Here is a 24,921-nt window from a genome sequence, read left to right as displayed (position 1 = left end):
TTTCGCTGCCTTGGTTGAAGTCTTGGTGGCTCAGTTGGCAGAGCGCTGGAGTATCGATCCAGAGGCCGTGATTTCAAGTCTCACCCAAGGCAGACATTTTAAAACGATTGCAGACGTTTCTGCTAATCAGAAGTTAACATTTTAACAATGAAGCAATAAAAATTCCGTAAAAATCTCATCTAGCCAAATATCTGATTTCTTTTTCATTAATACGTCGTTCCAAGAGCAGAGGAACGCCGTCATACGGGTCGTCTTAACCCGCGTCAGGTACCTATACAAAATTGATAAGAATGCCTATTTGTACCTATGACTTTTATCGGTTGGTAATTTCAGTAAAAATACCTAATTGTTGTTTTTATAATAAAGAAAAAAATAATTTGGAAAAAATAATTTGGACATATGTACTGCAACTATGTAAATGACTCATCAAGATATAAAAATATCGAATTTATAGAGGAGCACTCGAGCCGGCAAAGAAGATGATAAAATATAAAGATTTATTACTTATAATTATTTATTTATATTAACTTATCTTCTCTAAATAAATCCTAAGATATATCTACACTAAATTAAACATTACGTAAGCTAACGAGGGATATTAAAATGTAAGAACGCATTTAAGGCGTTCGTTCGTCAACTACTTGTTTAACATTATTTATAATGAAAATCAGTCACACACATACAAGGCCACTTTCGAGTTTCGATACGCAAGTCAATTTGGTTATTTAATGTTTTTTTCTAATCAATATAATAAAAACAGTCAAATAAAAACAGAATAACTTCACATATTAAATACCTAGTTAGAATATGAATCATAAAGTTTTAAAAAATGTAGGTATATTTACATATGTAAGAATGAGAATTAATACTGTAAATGCTGCAGCGTAACATACATATTAGGTAAGGTCAATACGGGTAAGTGTATCATAAGGAGAAGTGTGTCTGGCTTACACATTTGGCCTGTTTAAACCAATGATCAGTGTTTATTGAGAGTTTATACGTTTACCACTAATCGTGAGTATTACTAGCAAATGTATGAACTTGCAAAAACACCTGTGGCAATGAGTAAAAAGGTTGAAATGTAAAGGCCGTCTGGCTACACTTCATCTTATAACGCACTTAGCCGTATTGACTTTATTTACGAACTGACCAAATTTTAAATTCAAGATTGTTGTTGGTATCTACATACTCTTACATACTGTTTCTAGACAAACGGGTAGTTTTTATGAATCTTCCCTTTACACGCGCAAGTAGCGTTGCACACTCCCTGCGTACACAAATCCGGGATGTTCAGCTGGGACAGTTCGTCACAGTTGGAGTAGTGGTCTTTCTCCATGCAGATGTTTGTGCACAGGCCTGACACGCAGTGGTCGGGGCAGTCTCCGCAGGGAAGGCCTATGCGGTACGGGAATTGGACTATACCGTCGATGTTGCCACTGAAATATTGAAGAAATAAATTACTGTCCATGAGCATTATGTCCTTGTGTTATACATGTACTTCATTCATCAAATAGGAGATACGCAAACCTTTCCTCAGAGGGCGCATTGTGTACGTTAAGGAGGGCTTACCGCGAACCTTGTTCGACGTGTCAGTGTGCGTATGGTAGCTGAATGCCCAAACGCTTCACGATTCGCTCACGATTCGTGAAGCGTTTGGGCATTCGACTACGCACACAGTTCAGTACTTTATCGCTATAAATCCGCTTGTAAATTCGTACGCGAGTGTGACAAGCAAGCAACATAAGTAAATATAACTTTTCAAAAATCGTTTAAGGCATAGTATAAGTTACACTATGGTTTACGGTGTGTGAAAGAGGTGCACTCTGGCGATAAAACATTGCCGTAATATTTCCTACTGACTGTAAATTGAAGTTGTATTCCTTAGAAAACCAATAAATAAGTAAGTAACTCATATTTACCCAGGACAATAATGGCACACGTAGTTATAGAACTGTCCCCACGGGCCCCCGCTGCAGCGCGCGACCCCACAACCGAGTTTGTGCGTTGTGGCCCACACCATCTGGGTGTAGTGGCCTATGGCCCGCAGGCTTTTGTAAGGCGCGCCGTATGTGAAGTTCTGGTATTCTAGGAACCAGTCTTTGATTGCGAAGAACCTAAAACAATATATTTATGATTGAATTTCATTTACAAAATTCTCCTAAATGAATTTCAGTAAGGTATGGTGGGGAAAAGTTGAAGGGTTTTTCTTGCGGGGTATGATAAAAAAGAACCCCTCAATCTTCGCCCACCTTACTTTACATAATTCTAACCAGTTACACCTAAATCTAAAGAATTATAACTCTATTAGAAAATCAACTATGATGGATTTTATTTTTTAAATAAAAAAGCAAAGCATGTAGAATGCTGTAGTGGAGAGCGATGAATAGTTTAAGTAAGTACCTAATACGCAGTTACTTATTTTTTCAGTTTTAACGGTAAATCCAAATAACATAATATTGTGATTGGTTAGCCACATGCCCAGAGCTTTTAACGCGTCGTAACGTATTATTATTTTATTAAAGGAAAGCTGAAAGTGTTCTAATATGTTGACCTATTCCATAATTAAGTAAGGTACAGCGGGGAAAATCTCGACTGGAGGGCAATTGTAACCTGTCCATTTTTCCATGATTACACTATGATGTTGAGTTCTACATGTATCCACTGAACACGCCTGGCATATTTAACCGGTAGACACTCTATTTAATAATGAAAACATTGTAAAACATGGAAAAAATGGACCAGTTACACAGTCGAGATGTGCCCCGCTGCACTTAACTTAATTTTGTTTCCGATAAATTAATTTGCAAACGTTGTACTTATATAGTCCGTATGTATTAAATATACAAACTTATTACATTGAGCAGGTAAGTAGTAGCATACGCTAACGTCAACGTAACTTGCTGCTACTTTCTTGCAGATACATAAATATTCAAGACGGATATAACCCATACAACAATGCTGCAATTGCTGTTTATTTATGATACATATTAAGAAACAAAAAAAACTATTTTTTTAATATTTATGCGTTTAATCTACTTAGAGACCGATATACCCTTTATTCATAAACGTTCACTAAAGTTATCCCTTGTCCCTTTCTATCATACCAATACGTCGGAAAGCGACAAACGAACTTTATCGGCTTGATAACTTTAGTGAACGTTTTTGAATAAGGGGCTATAACTGCTGCTAATAATGGCAGTGATATTCGCGGCATCGTATATAGTATTTAGTCTTCTAAAAGTCTCTCTTAGGTTTAATGTTGGAGAAAACACTAAATATTAAAAATAGGTACACATTGTTAAAGCAATATGTTTGTATGTGATCTTGATATTCTTGATGGTTAGCGATAGCAATTTTCACTTCCTTTCATAATTACCACTCAGCGTGAGCTCTCGTAGTCGTATCAAAACAACAAAATGAAAAAAAAAACCGGAATCGGCCCCTTGGCCTAGTTTTAGGAAACGTGATGGGTGATGGGTGGCACAAAACTTTCTGAGGCTGTTTAATTTTATGTACATTAACAAAGAATAATAAAATAAAAAATCAAGGTTTCAAGTATTTCTTAAATAATGTTATGATAATATTACCATACGTCTTCCCAACAATGGAAATTATTTTAAATACAATTTGTACAAACACGCATATTTGTACCTAAACTACGCATTTATAAGCACTCGTTTAGGGTTCCGTAACTCAAAAGGAAAACACAGAAGACTTATAGGCAGAATCACATTGTTATAAATATATGTACAATGCACATATTGTACATACTTCCGTCCGTCTCTCTGTCTGACATAACCCTTAACGCGAGTGGAGGTTATTAAAATCATACTAACGAAAATTAAAACCGTGATCGAAATAAAATTTCCACGTTACCACGTAAAAAATATAATAATATGGCCATCTAAGCCGTAAAAATCTATATTTTAATTAAGGAATTGATGGCCTAAGAGACCTTACCTTACCAAGAAATTTGGCAACGCGATTGAATTGCACAATAACCTAACCTAACCACAAAATTAAAATTTTGCAAAACCCCCGACCGCGACATAGTGGACCGATTTTCATGAAGCATGGCTAAGAACACTCCCGACTAACTCAGCTTTCAGACAAAAAGAACTAAATCAAAATCGGTTCATCCGTTCGGAAGCTACGATGCCACAGACAGACACACACACACAGACAGACAGACAAACAGACAGACAGACAGACAGACACGTCAAACTTATAACACCCCTTCGTTTTTGCGTCGGGGGTTAAAAAAGGGAAGAGTCAAATGAAAACATTAAAGTAAAAAAATAAGGTTAGTTTAAATGGAACCCTCGGGGCTAATCTAGCTCGCACTTGTGGTTTAATTTTTAACTATTGACAGTATTCTGACAAAATAAAGTAAATCATCGCAGAGCAAACTTGAACATCTCTGAGATGAATACATATTTACAAACCGAACTGGCACATCTCGCGCAACATGGAATTCATAACAAAAAGTGCTCAACGGAAGCATATTATAAATTATAGTGATCATACGAAATAATAATGGGTTATAAAAAAATCACCTTTGCAAAATTGGAAGGTGATGTAGGTTTCATTACTAATAACAGGTCATGTTTATAGTTTTTGCATTCATATTAAAACATTGGCACTACGTTAATGATACTTACCTAAAATGTTATATTCGTCACTTATAGTTAGTTTTGGTTCCGTATCCGAATGATTTTTTATATGCGAGCTTACTCGCCATATTAAAACATATTAATACTTAAATTAAAGTAGTCTTAGTTGAATTAAGATACCTAGGTATAGCCTTGTTTACTTACAGCCTAATCAGTCCAAGACACATAGATTTTTAAATAATATGATATTGTTTTGGTACTAATCATAATATGTATTACCTACACTCACGCACATATAACTTACTTTTTTGTCCTTAAAAAAAGAAGGAATGAATTATAATTATGCAATTAAACATAGAAATATTCATTGATATAAAAAGTAAATATTTTTAAAACTATTCACGCCTCTACAAAAATAAACAATTTACTGCACTGTTTTAGTAAACAATGGTCTAACGGATCCCTAAGACATTGAAAAAGACAGATGATGTTTTAAATAGCGTTTGTAATGGAACTGTGAAATCTATAATTAAGTATACACGAAATTACTATTAAGTATCCACATAGTAAATGCTCACAAAATCGTGACGATAAGGCGGACTGCTCCGCGAGACGAGGAAACGAAACGAAACATGAAAAAAAGATACATAAAGATTTATTATATCAAAGGACTATTCAAATACTGACACGACGTTGTGAATAAACCTTGAAGTGCGTAGTTCATTGTAGTAATTGTCAACACGGAGACGCGTCGTTGTTTGGGGTTATTATAGTCAATCAGTCAAAGCCAAGGACGAAGAGCTAAATTTGTCTCTCATGTATATCAGATGTTTCTTATGAAACGCCAAATTTTAGCTCTAGTAACGATATGGATAGGATAATATAATTATTAGTATTAAGATATGACGTATCTAGTCTAATTCATATTTATCGTACCTACCTTAAATTTTTAATCGAGCCGTCTATCTTATTTTAATGTCGTAGATAGTGTAGGTATCATAGTCATAGTACTTTATTCAGTAACAATATACATTTTGTTTGAACATACATAGGTACATGAAAAGAAAGAAAAAAATATATATCTACCTAACAAGATCTATAATAGGCCAAGCATTAATAAGGTGTAGATGGCAATGTAATGAACACAACTTTTAACGCGGTTTTGTGAATGAAACGGTTGTTTTAACAGCATATTAAGCCTATGTAACATCGACGCTAAGGTATGGTATTATATTCTGGGTAAACTCAGTTGACAGAGAAGTCGCATTTAAAGCACAAAAAAGATGTATTAGGTCATTATGTGGTATCCAGCAACTAAGTTCATGTAAATCATATTTTAAAAAGTCAGGAATATTAAGTCTTCCTTGTCTGTACATTTTCGAAACGGTAGTTTTTGTTAAGAGCAATCCGCAGTTGTTCCAACATTTTAAAAGTATACGTCTTAGAAATAAAATTAATTCGTTGCCTTCTAATATGTACAGTACAGCTTTATTTAGGAAAAGTATATTTGGAATGGCTCCAAAAAATTTAATAAACTTTCTGATGAGCTAAGAAATATTGACGACATTAATAGTTTTAAAAGCAAGGTATTTAAATTTTTAATTGATAAATCTTATTATAGTATTAGTGAATATTTGTTAGATAATAATTCATGATAACTGTGCTCAGCATGCAGCACAGTACTTACTAAAAGTTGTACGCCTCACGGCACCACATAGTGAGACAAAAATGTATAATGAGACCTGTACTTATGTATTATATTAAATGCTTTTTACTTTTTACTTTTACTTTTAACTTTGTTGGGCTAGTCTAGCTTTCCCTTATATTAAAGCACAAAACTCATCCTCTCACACACTTAAAGTATAACTTACACGGGCACCAGTAGAGAATCTAAAATGCAATCAGTCGTAGATGCACTTACAAATCAGAGGGCCTAACACACTAGCGTGATAAACCTTATCACGTCAGTGTATCATAAACAGAGATCGGGCAGTTGGGCGTCATCTGTATGACGTTTTCGGAATAATTAACCTTATGTTGTTAGAATGACGCCCAGTTGTCCGATTTCTGAGGTCATAAAGTTTATCACACTAGGGTGCTACGGCCGCAGGACCCTGTGGCAGGACATACTTTACCTACTCGTACTGTTCTTTTTATGTATGGACGGACGAACTATAAGAAGTAGGTTAGTACATACCAGGGTGTCTTCCGCTCAGCGGCGAAAAGGTTCTGGCCACAAGCGCCCAAATGCGTAACAACCTTCTCCTCAATAGGGTTGTGTTTCAGAAAAACGCAGCGATCCGCGTACTCTTGAGCTTGCCGCGCCGCTTCTGCGTGCCATGACTGAAACGCGAAGCGAATATAATTAAGTATGTATTAGAATTATGCACATAGTGCGAAATTCCATAAAACCTTATCGTTAATAGAAGTAAATGGATCGACAAAATATTGAAGTAAGACAATTGCAGTAGAAATCACCTACTTAGGAAAGGCGGGGAGCACAAATATGTTGGTTTCACAGGTCTAAGAACTCTCAAGTGTTTATTTGTTGGCTCACTTTGACGCAATTTTACCTTAAAATAATGAACTCGTAAGACTCGGTTTGCTGAAACTTGCCATAACGTTTTCTAGACCTAAAAGGAAAACTGTTCCAGCTTTTAATTTAGTAATTGTAATGAATATCACGCACAATCAAGGCAGTGAATGCAACATGCCTCCTTCCACTCCTTCCTTAATGAAGTTGATTGGGAAAATCAACTCAGGGCAAAGATAAGGAAAGCCATAAACATAAGTATTTGATACGGTGCTTATTTAATTCAAGTCAATAGTAAGCAAGTCAATTCAATAGTAAACATGCTTTATAGTTCCATTTTCGATGCAGTTTTGGGTCGAAACTCGAAAGTAATCTGATCTGTAGTTTGCTATGTATGTTTGCATGAGAAACTACTTAGTATGCAAAGATACTAGTATTTACAAGATGATTTTGGTAACTGTACCAGCATTTTATACTGTCCGAATAGTCCGATCACGGGGCGGGCGCCGCCTTTATCTTACGCTCACTAAAGTAAACTATGACTAGGTACACATGCGCACACTTGCAAATATGTCAGTTATCGATACAGATACCGAAAACATTATTTTTTCAACCATAACCTACATTTTTGTCACTAATCAAATATGCCATTAGATAGAAATACATGTCACTTACCATTAATGCCATGTTGGAAGCTGTGGGGCGGACTTTTGTGCGGAAGAAATTGTGGTAAAGTACTATTTTTCGTCTCACTATCGGACGTCGAGTGCTTAGTGCGTTTTCAGGTATCTTGCTAGATGGGAAACGAGCTGAAAAAAAAATTACAGGTTACGTAAAGAGACGCAATTATTCCGGGGTACATTTCTTGTCAGGAGGGCGATTTCTCAATCTCGCATACGGGATTTTGTCACTAAAATACCGGTTGAAAACGGTGACTTGCTTATTATTTTCAGTGACAATTTTCTGAATTCGAACACGTGAGACTCCAAAATCGACCCACTGGTCGAAAAAAGTGCCATATGTACTGAAAAACGTCGATACACGTGCGAAGAGGGAATTCGTAACTGGTGTCGATTTAAAACACTCACTTTGGTCGTATTTTAATTTGTCGCCATTCCTTTCAATCTTTTCCGCAGTTGTATCGTTCAGTTACCTACTTTGTTCTGTTTCAAATATTATTTTAGGCGGGATCTTTGTACATTCTACAAGCCTCTAGCACAACTTGCCTTGTCACGCGCGAGTCCATACTTGAAGTCGCGCTTGATGTATGAACTCGCAGAGGCAAATTGTGCTGAAGGGTCTGGCCAGTTGTGGACAATATTAGTAAGCAAAGTATTGAAAAAAATCTTACGTCTGTAACCCCATGACTGCATACTGTGCAATAAAACCAATGTGTTCAGGAGGACTAGAAAAAAACACCAGGATGCTGCTGGTAGGGCCATTCTGAAAGAATATTAAGTTAGTATAAAAATATATATATATACCTATATTATTGAAACAAAGTACGATATAATACGGGACAGACAAAGCCCATACAAAAAAGCGTACCCCTGAAATGTATGGGCCTTTTAGGCTCAAAATTAGATGGCGCTGTTTCACAGCCTGGAAGTGGCCAAAATCATATTTTCCCCAAATACTTTTGCATGTTCATATTTTTTATAAGAACAAATGACATGCTTTTTTACTTTAATATCATGATATCACGTTAATACACATTTTGAAAAAAAAAATACATTTGTAGGCATCAGTTATGTTAGTATATAATATATTTATAATACTAACATATATGTATAGGTGTCGCTAAATGTTTGAGGTACGATTCTTAGTATGAAGATTGTCAATCCTATGTAAAATCATCCTTGATTAAAACATTAAATCTATTTATGCAATTTAAATAACCGTAGCAAATTAAACAGGCGCACCTATGCATGCTATAAAATAAATGTTAATCACCTGTAACATATGAAAAATCACATTCCAATAAACAAATGAACAAAAAAAAAAGAAAAAAAAATGTTTTCAGTAGGTAGTATCGCGCAAAGAGGTTAATTTCTTGTCTGTGCGTATAGCCGAATGCACAAATGCTCACAATAATATCTCTTTGGTACCTATCTATCTATCGCTCTTGCGTATTGGCGCGACAGACTGCATTTCTGTCGGCGTCTGACGCCAGAAGCAGATGGCATTCCATCCGGCTGATTTCGGCTAATTAGCATGCCAGGCCCCGTAGCCGAATGGCATTTCTCCGACGCCAAACGAAAGCGATACGCCGCTGGCTCTGTCGCGCCAATACGCAAGCGCGATAGAGATAGATATCTACTAGCGCTTCGTTTCGTGAGCGTTTCGTGAGCGATTGTGCCATTCGGCTAGCCACCGGTGCCGTAGCCGAATGGCATTTCTGCGACGCGAAACGAAAACGAAACGCCGCGAAAGGTAGACTGGCTCTGTCGCGCCAATATGCAAGAGCGATAGAGATAAATATCTACGAGCGTCTCGTTTCGTGAGCGTTTGTGCCATTCGGCTCCGTACCCTGGTCGAAAGTGTCGAAACTGCGGCGGGCCATCTGTACCTACTGAAAAACGCCGTACGAAACACGTGCGAAAAGGGAGTTCGAAACTAGTGGCGATAAAATCAACACGAGTTGTAAATTGGAACTTGTACGAACGTGTACTATTAATGTTACATTTACAATGAAACAATTTAGTACAGTAGTGCAGTATGTACCAAATAAAACAATGGCAATGTTTTTCAATTTTTGTTTTCTGGTTTGGTAACGCAGTTGCATATCTATGACGAATGCCAATACATTACAAATCACTGTTGTACAAACTTGATATTGGTTATGTGTGTGCTTGATATAGTAGGTATAACCATACTAATATTATAAATGGGAAAGTGTGTGTGTCTGTTTGTTTGTCCGTCTTTCACGGCAAAACGGAGCGACGAATTGACGTGATTTTTTAAGAGGAGATAGTAGAAGGGATGGAGAGTGACATAGGCTACTTTTTATCTCTTTCTAACGCGAGCGAAGCCGCGGGCAAAGGCTAGTTTAAATATAAATAAATAAATATTATAGGACATTTTTTTACACGGATTGACTGATGAGTTCCACGGTAAGCTCAAGAGGCTTGAGCTTACCGTGGGAGTCAGTCAATCCTGTTGTGGGTACTCAGACAACGATATATACCTACATACATATAAAATACAAACTTATATACATAGAAAACACCTTACCGGGATTCGAACCCGGGGCCGCGGCTTAGCAGGCAGGGTCACTCACTATGCGCTTGGCCAGACCGATCGCATGTCCCACTGAGTCTACCTACCTAGGCTACTTAGTAGTACTTCACATAGGTACAAACAGATACTAGATACATAATAGTTTCTACATATTTTTAGTGATGGATTAAAGTCATAAAAGTACGAAAGTAAAATATTTATTTGTTTTACAAGGGGGCAAAGTAGTTGTTTAACCGCACGTGCCAATATTGATATCTACCCGAGCAAGCGAAAAATTCCAATATTGAGCCGCGAGCATAGCGAGTGGTTCAAAATCAATCGTCAATTCTAACAGCCAGCTTAAGACATCAAGTTAAAATTTGTATGAAATTACTTTGCACTCTTGTGGATAAAATGCAATTTTGCTATCTGATTTCGAATAGCAAAGTAAGCCGTTACCCGTTGGTGTGGTGAAAATGAAATTAATAGTTTGTATTTATTAACTATACTTGTCTTAGTAGTGATACTAAACAATATACAAGGTGCTCGCGAGGAACCCGCATAACTTGAACCACGCGTTTCTGAGGCAAGTTTCTGAGAAAGAAAAAATGGTATATGAATTTTAAAATGTTTCGCAAAAAAAAAAATTTTTTGTTTTTTTTTACTTTTTTGGACGTATTTTCACATAAAAATTTTTTTTTATCCATAAAGTTGGCAATTAAAATGAGTTCCTTCATTTATTTTTCTAAAAACCAAATTATTTGTAAGTTTTTCTTGTCACATTTTGACATCTATCAATGACTAATGTGAGACTATGCTCCACAATTGCGCATCAGCGCCGTTAAGAAACCTTTTCTACTGAGTAACAATACGGAAATGTTTTTTTTTAATTGACAATAACTCTGAAATTAGACGAAATCTAGAAAAGTTTATATGACATTTTAGTCTTAAAATGTGACCAAGAATATGCCGTTAAAGTTATATGGGTTCCTCGTGAGCACCTTGTATAACAAATATTAAACAATGTACAAAATAAATAATTAAATCATTGGCGAAATAATTACGGACAGTGTCTGGTCGCGGCTATTTACTTGCAAAGTCGAATTGTACGGCATGATGACATTGATGACTGTGTGTGTTGATCAATTTGACATCATATCTACACCTAAATTAAATTGATGCTTTATGAGTTTTAGATTAGAGTAGACCAATATATGTATGTATATTCTTCGCTCTGGCGCCATGTAGGTAGGTTTTGATATGTTTGCTGTATGATAAACATGGGACCAATTATGTACCGTAATACCTCGTTTCTTCGCCTATTTTTTGTGGAATGAACAAAAATAATTAGTAGGTAATACATATAAAATTTAGAAAGCCAGGTAGTTAGGTATACTATGCGAAATACGAGGTTTTACGGTATACAATATCTTCTAATAATATAATCGTATGACCAAAGACATGTAAAACTCCGTGTAGACAGATAAAGTCTAAGAAAAAAACGTACCTCAGTACCATACAGAAACATGTACGGTGGCCTAGATGACATTACATTACACACCTTTGGGGTACGCTCAGCTAGATGGCGCTAGTATTAATATTTGACATTTTAACACAAGCTAAGAATATGGGCCAAATTGTCAAAACTGAGGTTCAAAAGTTTTAAGCTTGTGTCGAGAGATGGCAGTCTATGCACTATGATTACACATTTTACTTCGACAGCAACTCTGTATAATACTCGATCCTCTTTGGTATGACTAATTAATTTGCTATTGACAGGACAGTACCTACAATCCTACATGTATCTATCATATCGGCATAGTGTTTACAATATCAAATATCATATAACGCCAAACATAACCAAGTGCATTCTTCAATAAGTAGATATTGGCATTGTAAGACAGTTCGATATAAACTGGTGAGTCAGATGAGAGTGAGACTGTTTATAAAATGCGTAGACTTGGCTGTCCGGTGAATTGAATGCCGCATCAAAATGAAAGCTTTGTCACCACGCAAATCATACTATACGTGCCATATAAGTATTATGCTGTCTGCAATCAATAGGACCACATCTCTGTTATATTATAAATAATGTTTTTTCAGAGTAAGTAGACCTTACTTTATACAACAAAATGTTTTTTTACGAAAATAGGGTTCACCGGACGAATGCAGGTATTAATGGTAGCTATTATTATACTTTCACTTTTTCCTTGATTGCTAAATAGCAGTACTTACTAATTATTTGTGTAAACTTTGATTTCGTAATCACCGCGTAAATAGACGCAAAAATGGTAAATTTTGTACATAGTACTCGTATGCGTATCTGCTTGATATAATACTTTTTTTGTAATGACCTGTCTTAATCTGGACTTTGAATTTCATAAGCTATTATTTCCAGAATAGCAGTAGATATTAGTACAATAAGTAGACCAACACTAGGTGGAATGCTTCAATGAAGTATACAATACAATACAATACAAATACTCTTTATTGCACACCTCAATACACGAAACAACATAGCAAGCAAGGACCATTTAATACTAGTAGCCTAGGAACCATCCGGTCTTGCTACTACTGGGAAAATAATTTAATTCTATAACAGTACTTTTTATGTCACCAAAAATTAAGTTTGGTAATTTGAAATAGTTTTTTTAGTTAAGCCACCAAAATTTGTGACAAAAAACGTATAATAGAATAAAAAAAATATTATTTTAATTCACTAAAAATCAGGCGAAAATGGAATCAGGACTTTTGTTTTAAATTCGACTACTTTAATTTATGACCTTTATAACACATTAAGAAACCACCTATTTTTGTGAATGATACTTCGTAGTAGCAAAAAGCGGACTAATTAAATCAGTTATGACACAAGCAATAAAAGGACAAGTGAAGTTATGGTTGTTTTGTATATACATTATGTGTTGAAACACTATGAAAACTGAAACCACCCCAAAAACAAGACGGATGTTCAATATTTTACTAGCTCGGAATAACATTCACGGCAAAAATTACATAAGCAAAAAAAATGGAACAGACTTTTCGTTAGGATCATAATAAAGAAGAATAAAAATTAATCCACCTTTAAATGCTCGCCAAGAAGCGCTAAAACCACATACGTACGTACTGAAATAAGTATTTTCATATTCTTCTTACCTACAAACTCTCCACCATTGACGATGTAATTTCCTGCATTATTTCAAAAGTGACTCATGTGTTTAACCGCATTTTCATTACATCATGGTATAATAATATTATTTCGTCGCCACTACTATCGCTTAAATAGCTCAGGTTGTACTAGCGTAACGTAAAATGACGAACGGTTCTGATGTCGTGGGTTCGATCCCCGGCAGTCGAAATGAACTTTTTTTGGTTTTTATTTTTATTTTATTCTTCTTTTACCGCCTTTTTACCCCCTTTATTTAAAATATTGTTTTTTTTTTGTTGTATATAACATTTTATTTAATGCTGTGAGTAATTTAGGTACAGTCAAGATATTTAATTCCCTAGCCATTTTAAAATGTTATTAGACACATGTAATGCAATAAGGTCGAAAACTGTATTTCAGTATTAGTATTGATTGAAGGTAACCTAAGGTTCAACATCGTTCCTCCCCGCAACCGCAATACTCTGTCTTAGCTAACCATCGCTAGACGTTATGCCCTTGTAATAAGGATTACAAATGTACAGTGACAGTTGTCCGGTATGACTCATAGATTTATATAATTATTATTAAGCTAGATTGAGTTGTTAGGCCAAAAAGTGTGTCCACATGAGAGGGTAAAGTTGGGGCTGGTGTCCCTCTCGCACTTATTGCCACTGTCAAAATTATTTGAATGACGTCATCACTGTCATTATTTGGGGATACCAGTCAATATTCAAAGTTACTACCAAATCTACTAATACCGAATTAAAGGTTTTTTTTAATTGCGCAAATCTTTGGTTTTATGGCTTCATAATAATGACTTACCAATTCGCTACAAGGTATTAATATCCTTGCCTCGATCGATATAATACAAAAATCATTTAAGAAGTTTATTAACTTAGTCATCATACAGGTAAAAACACTACTACTATAGTAATCTCTTTAACACTGGTCACACGTGCGAGAGGGACACTAGCCCCAACTTTGACCCTCTCATGTGGATACACTTTTACTATCCTAATAAGAACGTTTTTCTGCACCGGTGATAAAGTTCAATTTATTATGGCAAAAAAAGTGTGAGCTCAGTCCTTATTGAAAGTCCATGATATGACTCAATGAAAAATTGGCTAAATAGTAATCTGAAAATAAGCAAAAAGGGTAGAATATATTTCTATAGGTTATTTCGTTGGATTACATTACAAAATGAATGTATAATACATTATAATACTCGTTGTAATTGTATAGATTTAAATAAATAATTTTATTAGTTCAAATTAATGACCGTTAAGGAACAAAAACTAATTGAGTCGCTATTAGACCGTTTTCACATTATCCGATCCAATAACGGATGTCGGAAGGATATCAATAGATGAATCCAAGATTCCGCCTGTAATGTATGGCATATCGGTCCGACATCCGATATCGGATCGGATAATGCGAAAACGCACTTTGGTCTACATTTTACACTTTTGAAAACCAAGATTAATTAGAGTCAGTTGTATGGTCGGTATGTAGTGTAAATAAAAAGTCGAAAAGTAGTAGGTTCTTTCTATACTTTTTGCTATGTATTTTATATTTCAATAGGCAGGCTTCTGTCTGTACCCATATTACAGTACTTTCAATATGTGCTATCCTATAATTAAATTCGGACACTCGCGTAGACACTTCTAATATTATTTGAATGGCATTATTACCAACATTAAATCTCCTTTTGAAAATAAATTTTAAAGAATATCCCACTATCAGATCAGAGCCACTGGTATTTAATTTAAAACAAATGCCTATAATAAATAAATCCGATTAACCTTTGGGTTGTCTGCTGTCGAATTTAATTATTTTCATAGAAAATATTTTTATTTGTATCCATCCAGCTCGAGATTCTTGGAAGCCCTGTAAATTTTTCTCTGTGACGACAAGATATGACATGTCAGGAAATTTACACATACATACATTACATACATTTATTGTAATAAACGTAGTACAAGTGACCAAGATAAAGATGATACAGTAGGGTATTTTTAAAGTTTATGTAATGAAGAAGTAAAATTGCGGCCTTTTTTAGGTATTTCTATTTATGAAATAAATTGGAAATATCTAATACCTACATACTTATTATATATTGGTAGCGGCTCCATTCGTTCAATATTCGTTCGCAATTCATTTTGACATTTAAGTCATTTGAGCATATTATGACAAAAGGTATTTTGATAAAGAGTTTTTAGTGTGTCGCAGTTCCATTGGCAATTTTGATACTTAGGTCTTTATACACTAAGTTGGTTATGTTATGGCATGAACGATTTTTTCCTAAGCAGATAAGAAGTTAACGTTATTAGCATCAACAAGAATGTTATAAATGTAATTTAGACCATGCTTTTTAAAACATTTTTGTTATGAATTGTGCGTCCTTGTATTTAATGTCATTGCAGTAGCTTTTACTTATCAACTTATAATATAAATAAAACATAAAAAAAATGAATTAAAAAAGCTGTAATATCTACGGCCTATGTATGCGACGACTGAGATTTGAACCCGTGACCTGTGGCTTGTAAGTCTATCGATAATCGCCGGGGCTATACCTGGCCGTGACATATGGGTCGAAATTAGACTTTACATAGCTTTCGCGTGTTTGTAACAAGCGTTGCTTCAACGATTCTGAAGAATGGAAGAATACATTTCACAAGATGACGGAGATCTGTCAAATGGTAGAAGAGAAAAACGTGAGATAGATGTATGTACTGACAAGTATATACTCTTTTCGACGACTGTCAAACCGCATGCCTAAAATAAATATGTAATTTTTTAAATTACTTTGGACTTTATTATCGGTGGGAAACGTCTGTTTTTAATCTACCTAAAATATTACTTATGTAGAAATAGGCATGTAATGAGGAGGAACACTCAAAGGATACGACCGATGGCGCCACCCTATTAGTCCGTGAGACGTGAGAGCGAGAAGCTGATAATTATGTTTTTTTCTCTCTCTCTCACATATGAATGACAGTGACATGCCTAGACTCTTGCATAGGCGCCGCCTGGCGGGGTAAAATGTCAGTGTACCTCCTCATTTACGTGAATGTGTAATAGAAGAACAGAATAAAAAGCATGCGACACGGCTCATCACCTACTCTCGGCCCAGCGCCACTGGCGTGGTGGTTTGCCATATGGATTCCTAAATGTAAGACACTAAGGTCCAAACCAAACCACGCAAAAAATGTAAATATATTATTAAATAAAGGTCAAACTTATTGGGTGGATTATCATGCTGTTAATATTGTTAAATAGGGACAGTAAAAGTCAACCTCGTACTATTATCTGTTCCTAATTTGCCCGGTCAAATATTTAGATTTTTTATTTCCATATAAATATATTGGTGGTTTTTATATGCTAAATATCTGAAATATTATGTGCTATTCATTTCTGCTTAAAAATATCTGTTGTTATATTTGCTCTAGAGCACGTTAGAAAAAATTCAAAAATTCTATATCATTAAAAAAAGTCTTATTTCCCGTCATATATTTAGGTGGCTTCGGGTTGTAAACCTTAAAACTGATTTTTTTTTACATGTGTCCACCATTAAATTACTGTGAGGTATTTTGCTGAAAGAAAACGCTTATTTTTTGGGCGTAGTTTTTTTTAGTATCTTCCATTCCAAACTATTGGTGGATTCGAAAATATAGGTTTTTTAAATTGCGATTAAACGCCGTATATGAAAAAAAACTACTGTTGTAGAATTATTTTCAAAAATGTCGCACCGTTCTTAGGCTATAGACTGATATAGCCCATACAAAAAAGCGTACCCCTCAAAAAAGCTTAGTTTTTGCTTTAAAACTAGATGGCGTTGTTTCGTAACCCGGGAGTGGAAAAAAACATATTTTCACACATATTTTTACTTGTTTTTATATTATACTATGAATAACTATTAAAAAACTTTATTTTAATATCAAAATATTGGCTCAAAACACAATTTTTACAAATTATATTTTTTTGTCGGCCTCGACGTAGTTGTGATCGCTTCGCTGGCTAAGTTTGTTCGCATGTTGTCTAATTATTTCCAAATAAAATGACTAGATGACTTTGGTTGACTAGGAAAATGTCACATCCGTTTCGTTGTTCATTAATATAATATACTTAGTGATAATAAACCTATATGTTGAGCTCAAATACGTTCAACAAAACGCAATCATTGTGCCAACAGATGTGACATCCATGTCACATCACAAATGTCATTGTATGCTTTATTGAACATTCATAATATGGATATTAAATATTTTAGAATCGCAGCAGCAATGCGAGTAGAGATACAGAATTAATAACTGTGTAAATTAATAATTGTATGACCAATGACCTCATACATAAAATTACCAGTTTAGGTGACAGAAGGCGAATCCAATTTGTAAACATTAAATGTGCTAAGGAAAAGAATCTTTCCGATTTTCAACGGGACACGGCTGAAGAGGCGAGCTGGTTTCGACTGCGCCCATGCATCTCAATTGTCCAGAAAGTTCATTCGATAATCATTTTGCTTATAATAATCTGAGTAATCACAGTGAATGGTTTGACAGTATTTCAGCTAACATGTAGAGAGACTTGCTAGCTTCGTCGGTCAGGCTTCGTCTTGGACACAACGCGGATAGTTAGGCCGCCAGGTGTGGCACTTTGGATTACGTTTTACGTTTTTATAATAAATTAATGATAGTTTGTATTGTTTTGGTAATATATTTTCTACTCGTATACTACTCGTTTGGTACTCGTATAAACCTAAACTGAGATAATAAATGAATAAAAGGAAATAATTAGTGAAACTCTGACATAAGTAATAATTAATGAGACTAAATGCGTCTTCACATTATCCGATCCGATATCGGATGTAGGACTGATACCCCATACATTACAGGCGCTATCTTGGATTTTTCCCATTTAAATCCTTCCGACATCCGATATCGGATCGGATAATGTGAAAACGGACTAAGACAATAGATACCTTGTTAGTGTTATATACCTATGCCTATGTATATCCCACCAAAAACAGTCTGTTAAAAATAGCCGTCTTGATGGAGCTGCTTGTTTATCTCTAAAAACCGGCCAAGAGCGTGTCGGGCCACGCTCAGTGTAGGGTTCCGTAGTTTTTCGTATTTTTCTCAAAAAGTACTGAACCTATCAAGTTCAAAACAATTTTCCTAGAAAGTCTTTATAAAGTTCTACTTTTGTGATTTTTTTCACATTTTTTAAACATATGGTTCAAAAGTTAGAGGGGGGACGCACTTTTTTTTTCCTTTAGGAGCGATTATTTCCAAAAATATTAATATTATCAAAAAACGATCTTAGTAAACCCTTATTCATTTTTAAATACCTATCCAACAATATATCACACGTTGGGGTTGGAATGAAAAAAAATATCAGCCCCCACTTTACATGTAGGGGGGTACCCTAATAAAACATTTTTTTCCACTTTTTATTTTTGCACTTTGTTGGCGTGATTGATATACATATTGGTACCAAATTTCAGCTTTCTAGTGCTTACGGTTACTGAGATTATCCGCGGACGGACGGACGGACGGACGGACGGACGGACGGACGGACGGACGGACGGACGGACGGACGGACGGACGGACGGACGGACGGACGGACGGACGGACGGACAGACAGACATGGCGAAACTATAAGGGTTCCTTAGTTGACTACGGAACCCTAAAAAGTAATGAAATCTACATAAAGTTCCTTACTGCGATTTCTTTATTATTATAGTTAACTAGCCTTTGTCCGCGGCTTCGCTCGCGTTAAATTCGAAAATCTCTCCACAAACTTCCATCCTCCATTCTAAGGAAGTGGGGGGATATAAAAAGAGACAAAAAGTAGCCTATGTCACTTTCCATCCCTTCAACTCTCTCCACTTAAAAAATCACGTCAATACGTCGCTCCGTTTTGCCGTGAAAGATGGACAAACAAACAGACACACACACTTTCCCATTTATAATATTAGTATGGATGTTGTGTGACTTGGCCGTTGAAGTGTAGCGGTGCTGGCGACAGATTGGTGCAATGGTGTCATGGAGCACCTGGTTATAAACTTCTTTTCTCCTCACTAGCTCGGAAACACGTGTTTTGTCCTTTAATACCAGCGGGTAAAAACGCATTTTATCCACTAGTGGGTAAAGTAATTTGACCTTGAATAAAGTCAAATTAACTGCTTTAAAATTGATAAAAGTAGGTGAATCTAATAATAAAGATAATTTACCACCTGTGGAACTACTGGAAGCAGTGATATAAACGCATTTTTTGCGTTGTAGTTTCCTCGCTATAGTGAGGGGAAAAGTTGTGTGTTACACTCGGGTGCAAATGTATTTTACTTCTCGTGTGTTAAAAAACTCGCAAGTTCAGGATTCTATTCTCGAACCACTCGCTTCGCTCGTGGTTCAACTATAGAATCCTTTCACTTGCTCGTTTTTCAATTCCACACTCGGTGTTAAAATACAACTTTGCCCCCTTGTATAACAAATAACTATTAATACCCTTGTGTATAAAGAAGTTTATAAGTTTCATATTCGATGAAGCCGAGCTGATAATCATTGTCGCTAAACGCCGATCGAAACACAGTCTGAACTGAAGTGGGTGATAAACGTACGATACGAGCAGGTATGCGTACTTATGGCTCGACGACCTTTTTCGATTGTGTGTCACCGTAAGTCAGCAATTCCCGTCAACTTTGTACAATGCCACGTCAGCAAATTTTAATTGATCCTATTTTGTTACCAACATTTAGTAATATAATTCGACTTTCGTAAGATATATACAGGATAATTGTTATAATTAAGAAAATATAGATACTAGAGAACCTTAATGACGAAATAAAACTTAATAAAATCTCAATTCATCAACAAAATCTTGGTAACAAAATAGGAATTAATAAAAACAAATTTAACTTTTCCCTTAATTTTTGTACAAACTTTTCGAGAACTGCTGAAGTACGCGTAAAAACCGCTACGCATAGTAGTCGACCATCCAACGCGTACTTGCTCGTACGCCTATCACCCACTTGACGTCGCGCCAACACTTTATGGAAAAAGCGGGTTTTCGACAACTACCAATAAGATTTTAGACATTCAAAAATCTTCAATAATACTCAACTGTTTCGGTCGCACTCGTTCAAATATAGGATAGGATTGGTATGAGCGAGACGGTCAGGAGATTGATTGTCAACATGATATCTATCATAAACACCGTTCGAAATGGCCTCATTAAAATCTAAATTTTAAATATATTGAAAGTAATATTACTAATCATTGACGTCACGCTCAAAATGAAAGAGATAGAAAATTTGACAGTATGGTACTCTTTTGCATGATTGTCATAATTCAAAATAAGAACGATGGCTTGCGTTGTAAACAGGGACTGAAACATGACACGGGCCCCTAGCGTCATCTATATACTTTTCACTGTATCACTTGTAATGCCGTTGAACTACCCCGTGCGTATTTTTAAAAAAAAAACGACATTTTTATTCAAATGACACTCTTAGTGACATCTAGTGACATAAATTTACGGCTGCCAACGGGGTACGGTATTTAATATGGACTCTGCTGGTCCTTTATAATCGTCCTTGATAGCAAGTATAAACAACAACTTAAGAGGTAAAACAAGAGGCGGTCTTATCGCTAAAGAGCGATCTCTTCCAGACAACCTAGGTAGTGGAGAATAATAAATTTAACCTTATAAGTAGGTGTACTAAATGTAGACTTAGAGGAAATCTAGCACAAACTATACTACGCAAAACAATATACTACACAAGTACACACATAAAAATAAAATACAATACATAAACATACAAATACATAAATATATAACAAATTACATGCCAGCTATAGGGGACATAAGTCTATCAAGGTATCATTGATCAATGATCAGATAAAAAGTGAAGCTTGAGAAGTATCTTAAAAGAAGTAGGAGATTGAGCGCGTCTAATATTTAGGGGTAGGGAATTCCAAAGCCGCACAGCTTGAAATGTAAAGGAGTTGTTATAGAATTTAGACGAGGACGACGGAACGGAAAGAAGCAAATTCTGAGAGGACCGAGCAGAACGGAGATAGCTGAAACGGTTCTTAAGATAGCGGGGAGTCGTTAAGTATACTTAATATTTACCTACTATAAGTTATTCTTGTTCGCAAACATGGTTAAATTGGTTAACAAAGCTTTGATTTTATAGTAATGATAACAATAATTCCCAGCTTTGAGAATTGTAAGGCCCTCCAAGCCGCAGATGCAGATACCTACATTCTTATGTCAGAGTTAATTAAGTAGCTTCATATTTATTTCAATTACCTACGTATTTATTTCAAATATTTTTATTTAATTACATAGTATCTATTGGACTACCACAAACTGTTTCCCTACATAAGTAAATATAAAATCTATCTGTACCAAATTTTTTTTACAGCACCAACCGGCAAGGGCTTTCTTGATTCTACAAAATCGGACGAGATAGTTGCATTTTATTCACAAGAGTACAAACAAAGTAATTTTATACACATTTTAACTTGAAGTTTTAAATAGGCAGGCTGCCATACCTTTAAATTATAGATAAATTTTAAATCGTAAATTAATTGATTCGATTTAGTTTGATGTTTTATTTACAGGGTATTTTCCTCATGGTGGCGTGGTGAAAAAGTTTTGTATCCACACGGGGCAAAATTACTTTATCTTTCGAGCCTTGAGATCCTCGAGGTGCTCAAGATTCTAATTTTTGGATATTGGAAACTTGTGATTGATCGGCTATCATAGCACGAGCGGTTAAGCAACAACTTCGCCTGTAAATAAAACAATTAACTATAGGTAAGTCATTTGATTCAGATAAAAAAGCCTTCTTTTAATAGCTTACAAGAAACAGCTAATGACTTAATATAGAGGTACAAGGTGGGCCTGAGTTAAAATTAGACTTGGAATATTTTAAAACTTTTCATAGTTATTATTTAAGTACAATACATTGCAACAGACAATAAAGTGCCATCGAATTATTCATTAATTTAAATTGAGATAGAGTCCATTTAGTTGACACATTATTATTTAATACAACTAAATTATAAATGATTACCGACGATATACGACTATGTCAAATTAATTAAAAAACCTACGCTATTAAAAATACGCTATGATGTATTATGTCCATAAACTCAAATTCATTTCCCAACTTTTTCCCAATTATATTCTTAATTTTACTCCTGTGCACCTGTGCACGTGCACAGGAAAACGTCTCACTTTGTCGATTGCTATGAAGCCGCTTTGTCAGTTTATTCATATAAAGATACAAGTAAATCACACCTTAATAGTAACCGACAAAGTGGGACGTTTTGCTAAACACACTCACAATTATGCAAAAAGTTCTAACTTATAAAAATAAAAATAGTACACTTACTTGTCCCGCAAAGGAAGCCACTTCTAACTTATCATTAAATATTTTGCTACAGCCATTCATAAACAAACAGCTTATTTTCACAGTTGTTTTTGTTATTAATCAATTGTCCGTCTCACGCGGCCGTCTGACTCGGAGGAGTCGGAGTAAATCAGAGTATGTTGCGAATGATTGGACATGCTATATTATAATACAAATGGACTAATAGCCCAGAGCCGCCAGACCTTCCTCATTTTCTCAAGGATGAAACTGTTGTTGATGTAAGTATTATATATTTTTCTCATGTCAAAAAAACCTTGTATTACCTAAGAACCTAGGAAGAGCGGTGCCTCCCAACACAAACACTTTCTGCTTACGGGGCGGCTCCATCCCCTACATAAAATGTACTTGTATTTTTTTTTAATGAAGACTTTGTGTATTATTTTTTTTGTATTTAACTTTGGGACAATGTAGAGTTCGTATCGACGTTTAATGACAGAATATTAACTAGTTCGGCCCCTAAGCCATTTTTTTGCTATAAAGTTATTTTTTTAAAGACGTACTTTCCTTAAATTCTCAAGGCTGATTTTTATATATGTAATAGGAAAGACTGTAAGGATTTGAGAATCATCATTTCCAGACCATTTCCGCCGGCCGTAACTTTTACCAAACGCTTGAAAGTTGAACTTACCCGAATTTCTCAAGCTATTATAGATACGGCCGGCGCAATCGTTAGGAAATGATGATTATCAATTCCTAACAGTATTTTCTAACATATATTTAAAAATTTGCCTTGACACCTTATAGAAAAAACCGGCCAAGAGCGTGTCGGGCCACGCTCAGTGTAGGGTTCCGTAGTTTTCCGTATTTTTCTCAAAAACTACTAAACCTATCAAGTTCAAAACAATTTTCCTAGAAAGTCTTTATAAAGTTCTACTTTTGTGATTTTTTTCATATTTTTTAAACATATGGTTCAAAAGTTAGAGGGGGGGGGACGCACTTTTTTTCCCTTTAGGAGCGATTATTTCCAAAAATATTAAGATTATCAAAAAACGACTTATAAACCTGTTATCATTTTTAAATACCTATCCAACAATATATCACACAAAGGTTGGAATGAAAAAAAAAATCTGCCCCCACTTTAATGTGGGGAATAAAACATTTTTTTCCACTTTTTATTTTGGCGACTTTGTTGGCGGATATACATATTGGCCCCAAATTTCAGCCGAATGGCATGAGATTTCTCCGACGCCGGACGGAAAGCGATACGCCGCTGGCTCTGTCGCGCCTAAAATACGGCCGTCGGGCGATAGAGATAGATATCTACTAGCGCTTCGTTTCGTGAGCGTTTCGTGAGCGATTGTGCCATTCGGCTAGCGGCCCTGGGCTCTTAGTTCAAAATGCTGTACAATCAACATTCCAGCACCATACAGTTCAGGAATTATTTTGTAGGGGGTAGTCAACCAATTTAATTTTTACACCACTTTAACCTTCCGCTGTCGGTTGTTACTATTTTTTATTTTGATACTTACACACTCAACTTTTTCCGCAAGGTGAAAGGTTTAATTAGGTAATCACCTATTTTTTTTTATCTAGCCTATAATGGTGTCCCACTGCTGGGCAAAGGCCTCTCCCCTTAACCTCCATGACTCCCGGTTTAGTGCCTCTTCCGGCCAGTTGGTGAGGAAGGTGTCTAGGTCATCCCTCCATCTCCTTCTGGGCCTGCCGCGTCCGCGCTCTATTTGTGGCATCGACTTGGTGGCTACACTAGCCCATCTGTCAGGATGCATGCGGCAGACGTGACCAGCCCAGTCCCATTTGAGCCTGGCAGTCCTCTCGCCGACGTCGGCAATGCGGGGTTTTGAACGCAGCGTGGTGTTCCGGATACGATCGGTCCTCTTCACACCTAGTCCGGTCCTCATCACCTATAATAATTTTATTTAGAGGGTGCAGTGCACAACAAGCATACACATATACCCTTTTGGACTTGCTGGAAATCGTCAAAAAATTGCTTTTATTGTTTTTCACCATT

General features: G+C 35.7%; 2 protein-coding genes across 2 annotated transcripts in view; both read right to left on the bottom strand.

The window, feature by feature from the left end:
• The window catches only part of LOC125227024 (protein phosphatase PHLPP-like protein), a 36,210-nt gene extending 35,103 nt beyond the window's left edge, over nt 1-1,107 (bottom strand). Inside the window, exon 1 of the mRNA XM_048131216.1 lies at nt 1,101-1,107. Within this exon, the coding sequence (XP_047987173.1) occupies nt 1,101-1,107 (7 nt within the window). The remainder of the gene's footprint in view (nt 1-1,100) is intronic.
• On the bottom strand, nt 1,098-24,440 carry LOC125227273 (serotriflin-like). The gene is made up of 6 exons (XM_048131532.1): nt 24,422-24,440; nt 8,498-8,589; nt 7,822-7,955; nt 6,811-6,956; nt 1,920-2,114; nt 1,098-1,436 (listed from the first exon to the last, which is right to left on the bottom strand). Exons 2-6 carry the CDS (start codon nt 8,586-8,588, stop codon nt 1,205-1,207), a joined length of 798 nt encoding a protein of 265 aa, XP_047987489.1. The 5' UTR covers nt 8,589; nt 24,422-24,440; the 3' UTR covers nt 1,098-1,204.
• Nucleotides 24,441-24,921: the final 481 nt, after the last annotated feature.

This window comes from Leguminivora glycinivorella, chromosome 6 (genome assembly GCF_023078275.1).
Source record: "Leguminivora glycinivorella isolate SPB_JAAS2020 chromosome 6, LegGlyc_1.1, whole genome shotgun sequence".
In the NCBI taxonomy this organism is placed as follows: domain Eukaryota; kingdom Metazoa; phylum Arthropoda; class Insecta; order Lepidoptera; family Tortricidae; genus Leguminivora; species Leguminivora glycinivorella.
This window is presented reverse-complemented; position numbering and strand designations above follow the sequence as displayed.